Genomic DNA, 10,763 nt, shown 5'->3' with positions numbered 1-10,763 from the left:
GGTTATGTATTGCCAGCGTGTCGTTATTTGATTAATGGAAAAAGTCGATATAAACAGATTGACGACTTGGGCAAGTTTCAGAATGGCTGCAACAACCATTTTTACGAAAACATTAAAATCATATCAGTAACGTCGCATCGGGTTCATCAGTGCATTCATTTTCCAGCTTTTGCCGTTTGTTCTCCATCCCAGACGGCGTAGTACCACTCTTCTGCTCATTCAGAGTAGCTTGGTGCTTGCCAGGTTTTCACAGCAGCGCTTTCAGCAGATATACGTATTAAGTCATTAACAAACCGAATGAATCTGCCCGGTCGCAAATCTTCTGCTTAGAGGCTTGGAACCGAGGCTGGTTCTGGCATTACAGTTGAACTGTTTTTGAGATTGTTTCAGCTTCCAGGAAGAACATCATTGAACCACTCTGCATCCACCCAAACTATTGAAAATTTGTAATCGAGAGGATTAACGCATATAATTTACAGGTCAACAAAAATGACATATCGTATGGAATAAATTGTGCCTCCTATCCACCACCATAACTGGTCCGACAAAATGAGCCTAAAACAATACCACTGTTCCTAGCCTTCACTACGATCATAATTTATTCGGCTTTCACAGTATTTTCTATGTTAAAACAACTTTTATATCTCCTCGCTAACAGATTTTTCTATAGTAGAGATATGTTAATAAAATTGCGCATATGACTTCGCTTAACTGCCGATATAGAAATTTAATTCTGTGTTTGTCATAATGTAGATCTACTTGCTCTCACTACCGGGAGCTCTACTCCATCATCATGTGAGCTTGGGCAGATCCACAAAAGAACAACCCTAAGAAGTATAGTTTAGTGACCTTGATTGTTGGAAATAGTATCATAAATATTTATCTATCACTAAAGGCTTATATCAAATTCAGAAATTTCAATTATTTTGCATAGATTTTTTACTGTAATGGAAAAAATAAAAAATCAGCTTTGCCAGTGGTTTTTAACACTTTGCTAACTGTCAAAATATCCCCAAGATACTTTGTTTTTTGGCAAATGAAATCTCCGTTTCTCCTAGTACTGGTGGTTTTAGGCCTTTTAGCATTTGCTCATCACTGAAGTTAAGTATTTTGTTTTTAGGGCAAAAGTGTTAAAACCACTGGCAAGCTGGATTTTATTTTTTCCATTGGTAAAAAATCTATGCAAAATAATTGAAATTTCTGAATTTGATATAAGCCTTTAGTGATAGATAAATATTTATACAATGCTATTTCCGACAAATCGGAATTAACTACTCTGAGCTGTGGTTGTCATTTTGTGGATCTGCCCAAGCTCACTTGATAATGGAGTAGGGCTCCGAAACCGTAGTGAGAGCAGGTTGATCATTATGACAAACACAGCGTAAAATTAAATTTCTATATCAGCAGTTAAGTAGCAAGAATCCTTATATAATTTTATTATATAAATATCTCTACTATAGAAAAATCTGTTAAGATGTTTGGGGATATAAAAAGTTGTTTTAACATAGAAAATACTGTGAACGAAAAGTTCAGAGAAATTGTTAATTAAATTATGATCGTAAGTGGGGATACATAGAGACAGTGGAAATTTGTTTTTTCAAACCGACACATGTGTCGGACCACAGTTACACATGATGGTTAGTTAGAATTTTTAATTTATTCCATACGATATGTCATTTTTATAATTTTGTTGGCTATAATCAAATTATATACGTTAATGTCTTATCCTTCCTCCTCATTTTGAGGGGAGACCCCTTCCTATTTTTACAAATTTTCAATAGTTTGGGTGGATTAGAGATGTGTAGTTCGTGAACGAATTAGTTCCAATGATCTATTCTGACCACGGAACGAAAGGAACTAATTCATAGCCTTCAAATACCATCAAGATTCCTTTTTCAAAAAAACAGTTCAATGTAATAAACAGAAATACCAAGTTACGAAATATAAAGTTTTTAGATTTTCCAAGTACCACAAAGCAGGATTTCTGTATCCCAAGATATGACCGGGCATATCGAAGATTCGTTCAGTTTGTTAATGGCAAACGTACGTATATCATCTACACAACAGGAAACGCTATACAATGAAAACCTACCTATCAAGAACTTTAAAATACAAAATGTGCAAAGCTTATGTCGATTTCTGGATGAAGATAAAAGAGAGTATTATACTACCTTAAGATCTAAGGATGGAGAACAAAACGGCAAAATGGAAAATAGGGAATAATGCACTGATATTAGTTGATGCATTGTTTTGTTACTGATATATTATATGATTTTAATGTTTTCGCATTAAAAATGGTTATTTTGTATTCTGAAAATAAAACTTGCCCAAGTCGTTAATCCTGTTTATATCATTTTTCCATTATCCAAATAACATTTTATAACTTTTTCTGTTCCTTCTGATACCCAAAAGTACGCTAGTTTAACATAGTAAAAGTTAAACAATATATAAAAAAACCTGACACAATCTAATTTCTGCAAAATCTTATTTTTCATTTTCCTAAAATTAGCTTTCTGGGACTTGGGCCCTTTTCATCTTCAGGTATTTAATTCCTTTGGCATTATTATTATCAAAAAGTGATAAAAACATGATATAAATAAAGTGGGAGGGCTCCCCCAAAAATGGTGGCTGGTAGAGAAACAATATTTGGATTCAGAGCGTCATTTTACGTAAGAATTCACAGAAATGGGCATGATAATTTATTCTTTTATTTTTTGCAGACCGGTGATATTCCAACCAACTTGAACCAATCTAGCGGAATGGCGTCTATGCGTGCCATCCGTGGTGTCGTCACATCACCACGAGAGAATGCCCATGGATCAGCACACATGTGAAGCCGTGTGAAGAACACGTTCAAGACGCGAGCGGCTCCGTGAGGCCAACAGATTGTCGCGGTGGACACGTCGATGTGCGTCCCTTTTTCCGTGCCGGAGCGTAGGGAATTTATTTTTAACTCTTGCCAGAAATAAGTCATCGGACCATGTTCGTTATAGGTGGCTGGTTCACATTCTCTTTGTTTCTGGAGTAGGTACCAGACATACCAAGAAGGTGTCGATATAAATGAAAAAAATATGTCGGTGGCCATTGACATTTTTAATGCCTCAATGTATAAATTTAAAACTCATTGACAAACTGAATTATTGTAAATGTTTTATGTTAATTTTGACGTTATATACAGGGTGAGTTTTCTACGATGTTCTCCAATTTTTTCTAAAGCCTGTCATTTTTGACATATGACACAAACATATTTTTTTTAATGGAAACCATAGTTGGCTATGACTTGATCAAAAAGCGCTAATTTTTAAGCTTTTCAGCGATATAAGTTATAATATCTTTTTTTTGAAAAATTAGGTACTGAGTTATAGCCAATTATTATCATTTTTAAACAATTTCATTTAGTTAGCCATGGAAACAAGTTCAATTGTTGTTGCTCTCAGAAATATGAAACTGTATTTGACAGTTTTTCGCAAAAAAAACTTTGTAAATTAAAATAAACAAAAATTGTAAATATGAATTTTTCAAATGAAAAAAGGCGTGTAGGATTATTGGTTCAACATTTCCTGATTACACATTTTACGGAGGATACGTTGACCGGTGAGTGTTACTTACGTTTTTTAGAGAACGGTTTTCAAGACATATGTTAGAAAAGATAAATTTAGATACTTGCGCATCAGTAGAGTGGTTTCAACTTCCAACATTACTGTCATAATGAAAGAAATGTTATAAAAATTATTTAGGTATATCATAATTATGCAAACTCAGGGATAGGAAGGAAAGTGGGACCATCAATTGCATGGGCCTCCTCGATCACCTGACCTATCCATTTTAGATTTTTTTATGCGGTATGGTTAACAACAAGGTTTACAAATAAACCTATGAATTAAGAAAGGCACTCGAAGAGGCGGTACGGGAGAAGTTTAATGAAGTCGATCGGTCCTTCTGTGAGAATTCAATGATAATTTAATGATAGTGATCAATGTTAATAAACAGATTTGATTATGTACTCATAAACGCATTTTTTGACATTTTCTAAAATAGCTTAAAGTCTATGTAGTGATATTATTTTTTAAGTTTTAATTTGTGCAATGTAAATTATAAAGAACCCATTTAATAATATATTCTATCTTTTTATAAGTTATAAATCATAAGAGAATAAGAATTCCATACCAACTAAGTGAAATTTGTCAAGAAACATAAGAATTTGCTCTAACTTGACAATTTTTCGAAAAAACATCGCTGAATAGCTTAAAAAATGGCGCTTTTTATGAAATCATGGCTAGCTATGGTTTCCATTTAAACAACATATGTTTGTGTCATATGTCAAAAATGACAGGCTTTAGAAAAAATCGGAGAACACAGACTCATTAAGGATGTGATTACCTACAACTTTTATCTGAAAACTTTTTGTCTAAAATAGATTATAATGGAATTAGGGACATTTTTTAAAACAGCCAAAATTTGTTTTTTTTTCAAAATATCTACTAAGCCATGAACTTTTTCAAGAATCTGAAAGGCGCATATTTAACCGACTCTCTATCTCTAGTAGTTTCCGAGATACCCATAGAGGAAACTCACCCTGTATATATTATTGATTGGGAAAGTCCCGTAAAATAAACAAACAAACAAACGAAGAAGTATGTTTATGAAAGATAGCTCAGAGGAAATTAAGTAAAAAATAATAATTTAGAAAATACCTCAAAATGTCTAGGGTACCAGAAAGAATTTACAAATGAGAGTTTCCATAGAAAACGTCTATTATGTTATGACCAACACGTCCATAATACTAAACAGCAATTATCCATACGCATCTATCCTAACTGTACTCCTTTAATAACGTACGTATGCATATTAAACTTCTCGCCAGAGATAAAGCGTCGTCTCTCGCAGCCGGCTCTATTAAAATATACGATACCTATGAGGCGTCCGAATTTGCATCTGACCCTGCGAGCCGCGGTTCAAATCTATCGAGCGAATGATATGATGAATCGATCGAGAACGCAGCTAGACGCCAATAATTCGGAACCGACTCATGGCCAGCGCGCCGTTATTGGCGGTATAAATTATTGGACAAGATGCTAATACCGCAACTACATTGGCAATCTATTAGTTATGATGTGCGACTTTAGAATTGTAATATTATCTTACATCATCATCACCTCCAACTTATTCAACCATTTACAATTATGGTGTAGATTCACTAAAATATACAGACCGGACCACCGTAGTAGTAACATAGGCAGAACCGGACGAATTAGCGTATACCCGTCCGACGGATAAAAAGCAGGCGAAAAAATGTGATAAAATAAAAATACGTAGATATGTGATAAGAATGTTTCAGAATTTGTATTTATTCGTGTTTTAATAGCTAAAACGAATACATAGATTCTCGCGACAGTTCTCGTGTAAAATTTATTTTTTAAGTAAAATAATGGATGTTTACGAAGTTCGTGAGAAAATTCAAATTGTAAAATGGTATTTCCAAAATAGGTCTTATCGGAAAATACAAACAATTTTTCCACAAACTTTTGTAAACAGGCCAATTCCATCTTTACCTACTGTATCAAGAGTTATTAATAATTTTGAAACACATGGGTGCGTGTTCCCACAAAAACACAAAAAGCCTGATGTGTTGATTAATGAAGAACAGGAGTTAAAGCAAGTGTTCATTTGTGCTACCGCGGATCAAAATCCCACGTTTTCAAGTAATCAAATTGCTGAGGTGGTTGCCCTGCCCACAATGCCCGTATTGTTCAAGAATATTTGAACAATACTTTTCCCAACCGTTTAATTAGTGGACATGGAACTATTTTGTGGCCCGCTAGATCACCAGATCTTTCGCCCAACGACTTATTTTTGTGGGATTATGTAAAATCCAAAGTGTATCATAATAGGGCTAATAATCTGGATGAGCTTCAAGTAAAAATATGAGAGGCTTTCCAAACTATTAGCCCTAATATGTTAGCCAATGTCAGACGGGGATTTTACGACCGCCTAGGCTTCTGTCTAGCACAAGAAGATGGATTTTTTGAACACTTGTTATATTTTTTTCTTATTTAGAGTAATATTTTAGTTTTTTTTGGGGTTTAGAGAATTTATTTATTTTTAGTTTTGGCTTGTAAACACACTCAAATAATAAATATTTAAGTATTTTCATTTTAAATGTTACCTTCAGTGAAGGTAAACACTTAAAATGAAAATAATAAATACTCGGCTCTCTTCGCGTCGTATTCCTAGTCTGTCACGGCCGATCCGTCCAAGCACCACTGCAACTGCGTACTGCCTGACCAGCCGACTAGCCGGCTGAATCTCGAGTACGAACGCAAAACGGGTAAACGTAAATTCGTCCGGCAACGCCATCTCTCGACAAAGCTGACATTTACAGGTTAGCCAAAGGGGTGCAGGGGCCAGGGAATTGTAAAATACACTTTTCTATTTTAATTATTTTTATTCGCTATTTGCAATTTTATTTTTTAAAACATATTATCTGAAACAATCACATAATATGTCTTAAAATAAAATTACAAAACGGAAACAAAAGGAATTAAATAATCTGAAAATCTACAAAGTTTATTGATAAAAAGTTAGGCTATGCAAATTGATATATTAAGTATAACCTCTTTGGTATAACATTGTTAAAACAAACATTAATAAATCATAACATATCAGATCATAGAACTAAAAAAAGTACTATTACATAAAAACAGGTGATACAATACTTCAAAATTAATTTTAACATAATATCAAAACCGAAAAATCAAACTGCAAACACAACCACACACCACACTTATCACAACAGAAATTAACACACACTTCCGCGGCAAATGTCCAAGAAAGACTGATTATTCTGATTGGTCCTGGTCCGGTCGTAGCTCACGTCGTATTGTCGGTAAGCAAAATCCCTGTCCAAAAATCTTGACGATCAGCGCCATCACCCGTCATAATTGGGAAACTTTTGCTGGAACCATTTTGAATATTTCACTTACATGGCCCTGCAGCCGACTAGCTGGCTGAATCTCGAGTACGAACGCAAAACGGGTAAACGTAAATTCGTCCGGCAACTTGCCATGTTACTAGTAGCCTGGTCTTCTCTGTATAATAGGTAGGTTGTCCCAGACTGAGCGTGCATTAAAAGTTTCTAGAAAACTACAATATCTAGATCGGAGATTTATTGCACATCATTATTTGACAACGATCTATCGACTAAAAATATTCTGAATATGGCGGCACTTCCGGAAATACCGGAAATTAACAACAACTTTCTTATTCTAAATGGGTACCCCATTTTTTATTACATAATTAAATTCTCTGTAAAATTATATGAATTTTGATATTAAACACTCTATATCTAACATTAACCGTTTTTGAGAAGAAAAATATTTAAAATTTTTGGACGAAAAAAACTGTCTGTCAAGAAAATATGTAGAGCCCAAACGTCAAATTTAGTGATTACCACTATTTATACAACACTATTTTTTATAATTGTATTGATGAGGACCCAAAATCAATGCTAAAAATGCTGTTAATCGTTACAGTCTTATTCAAAAGCAAATATTTCCAATAAAAATAAAGCTATTGAGATGAATAAAAAAAAACAAACTAAAAAAGAGAGAAAAGACGTACCTAGATGATAAAATGATTTTTAATTTCCTTGATATTGGAAGGGTGTTTCAAACTTTCACCAAAATATCAACATTTTGTTTTCCCTCGTATAATTGACAGATATATTGATTTTTAAGTTAGGAAGAAATACTAAAAAGTCAAATAGTTTAGCTACAAAATGCTTAAAATATCATCAAAATCGGCCCATTAGAACAAAATATATTAAACTTTAAAATACATCAAAAGATTAGGGTGAAGGTTTTTTTTTACGTCATTAGTGGTAGTACACTTTGATGCATGTTTTCTTTAGATAAAGTGGCAAATGCTACTTTATCTATTTTCAATTTATATATTTATCTATTATCAATTTAGATTTTAGTATGATCGAGTTTCTTCTAAATGTACTCCATGTTACTTTTGTACTCTTTGTTGGTTTTTGGCAGTAGAGATCCTGAGCTGTTCCCTGAGCTGTTCTCCATCTATCTTCAGTCCTTTGTTGGTCTAAGAATGTTAACGAAACATTTCTTTTGGTGTTGCTGTAAACAGCTTCGACAATCCTGAGGTTCTTTTATGTGATTACTCTTCTTACTCTTGCTTTGGCTTCTGTGTATATATTTTTCTCATAAGGTTTGCTCTTTCAATTGTGCTTTCAATTTATAAATATCAGATGAGCATAGAATGTATAAAAACAAAGATAAATGTATAAGATGAAACCGTGGATGGATTTTTTGATATTTGTTTTAAGTACTTACTTACTGCCATTACTCGCCGTCGAATATTTGACACGCATTAGAAAGGCGTTTCCTTTCATTAGTTTTTCTCTGTTTCTAACGGTTTAATATTTGAGTGTTACCTTTTCACTGTTGTTCATTTTAAATAAGAAAATGACAAAAGAAAACTACATTTTTGGTCAACATGGAAATAAAAACAAAAAAAAAACAAACCAAACTACAACGAAATTAGGTTTCTAAATGTTGACCCTATCCTGTATCCTATGTATATCAAATGATGTTATGTTTGCATCCGGTTTATTAAGTTCAATCCTACCGAAAAAGAGCATCGAGAAAAGAATTTGGATCCGTATTGAGATATCAGTTTTAGCCGGGCATATCATTATTTCTTATAGATTAATAATTGGAATCATATCTATTCAATCATAGATAGATAGATCATCGTCATAGACCGTAGGTAAATAGTGTTTTTGGATACAGCAAAAAGCCTGCAAAACTTGATGAACAAATTTCTAAAATAAAGAAAACTTATCGACTTCGTACGAACACCAGAAATCTCTCCAAGAAGCCTATGTAATATAAACAGAATCATAATAAATCACCTACCAGGATACGGAAATAAATGGGCAAAGCTTGAGGGACGGAACAAAAAAACCTTTCAGGTTTTCATGTATGGATTATGATACCAGTGTGATAAATAATAACAGTATTGAGATTATATATTAAACTTCAACATTTTTTGTTGGTTTATGATTAACTGTATAACGATACGTTGTAATTGGCAATGTACTTAAGAAGCTGCTTAATTTAATTACTCATTAAACATTATTATTTGTGTGGTACTAACGCCTGTAATAATATAGTGAAATTTATTGAACATCTATGCGCAATGCGGTTCTTAATAAGTGTACTAAAGTTAATTTATGGGCTTTAGCGTACGGTCTTCCGTAAGTAATGGTCATCATCTTTTAACTGTCATTATAGTAATCGATACCTAAGAATATTTACCGGTCTTATTACCTAAGTTATTGGCTATATATTCACTTGGTCATTTTTCTTTTCGTAGGTATATCAGAAAAATATATCCGACAGCTTTGAAGAAATTATAAAATCATATTATGAATATCATAAATCTATAGTAATTTAAATATATTTTATTTCTTAAGTAAATATTGATATTAAGTTAATATATTGATATAATTATTAGAAAAAAAAAAGAAGACTAAAGATATCATCTCACCAATTACATTACCAAAATGGGACGAATACTTTGCTAAACTGTTGACCGACGAAAGGGCCGAATATCAACAAAATTTCAGCCACAATCCGACAAATTCAAATAAGAACCGCAGCTTCTCCAATGAGGATCAATACCAAAGAAGTAAAACAAATTTGCCAAACCCTGAAAAATAGAAAATCGCCTGGTCCAGGTGAAATTCCTCCAGAATTACTCAAGTACGGCACGGATAAATTATAATAAGCAGCTCGCTAGTCTTTTCCAAAAGTGCCTTAATGGTGAAAATATACCGAAAGAATGGAAGACATCATATATAACAACAATACACAAGAAAGGAAGTAAAGACGATTGCGATAACTATCGCGGAATCTCCGTGCTGAGCTCTGTTTCAAGGGTCTATGGAAAATTGGTCAAAAAGAGAATTGAGGAAGAATACCGGGATATGGAGGCTGAAGAACAAGCGGGATTTAGAGCTGGTAGATCCACGGTCGATCATTTATTTACACTAACACAGATAATTGAGAAAAAGATGGCAAGAAATCAAGAAATACATCTCCTCTACATAGACCTCAAGAAAGCATATGATGTGTACCCCAGTCTAAATTGCGGGAAGCCCTCGAGAAAACGAATATCAGCATAACATTAATTAAGGCTGTCCAAGAACTTTATAAGAACAACATTAGCCAAGTAAAGAAAGGAAAAACAATATCAAAGGGATTCAGCATAAACAAAGGTCTTAAACAGGGCTGCTGTCTATCGCCCACACTGTTTAAAATCTATTTGGAACAAGCTCTGAAAACGTGGAAAAGGAAGTGTGAACAGATGGGGATACTATTAAACGACTCGATACTTTACACTCTTTGTTTCGCTGATGATCAAATAATACTAGCTCAAGACTACGAGGATCTGGAATATATGACCCGCAAACTAATTGAAAAGTATAACAAGTGGGGGCTGGAGGTAAACCTTAAGAAGACGGAATATATGTGTATCGGCGGCGAACAACAGAACATAATCCTAGAACAGCAACAGCAAGAAATAAAACACTGCCAAAAATATAAATACCTTGGCATGCACATTACCACCCTTGGTAGCCTTGATGAAGAAATTAAGTGCAGAAACAACCATGGAAGACAAGCAATTAGACAACTCAACAGTATTTTATGGGATAAGGCCGTATCAAAAGAAAACAAACA

At 33.7% G+C, this 10,763-nt stretch overlaps 1 protein-coding gene across 1 annotated transcript in view; it reads left to right on the top strand.

Moving 5' to 3' along the window:
- Positions 1 to 10,207, top strand: part of LOC115884575 (endoplasmic reticulum aminopeptidase 1-like) — a 19,890-nt gene extending 9,683 nt beyond the window's left edge. Inside the window, exon 6 of the mRNA XM_030903198.1 lies at positions 9,961 to 10,207. Within this exon, the coding sequence (XP_030759058.1) occupies positions 9,961 to 10,207 (247 nt within the window). The remainder of the gene's footprint in view (positions 1 to 9,960) is intronic.
- Positions 10,208 to 10,763: the final 556 nt, after the last annotated feature.

This window comes from Sitophilus oryzae, unplaced genomic scaffold (genome assembly GCF_002938485.1).
Source record: "Sitophilus oryzae breed Bouriz unplaced genomic scaffold, Soryzae_2.0 scaffold_302_pilon_pilon, whole genome shotgun sequence".
Classification (NCBI taxonomy): Eukaryota; Metazoa; Arthropoda; class Insecta; order Coleoptera; family Curculionidae; genus Sitophilus; species Sitophilus oryzae.
This window is presented reverse-complemented; position numbering and strand designations above follow the sequence as displayed.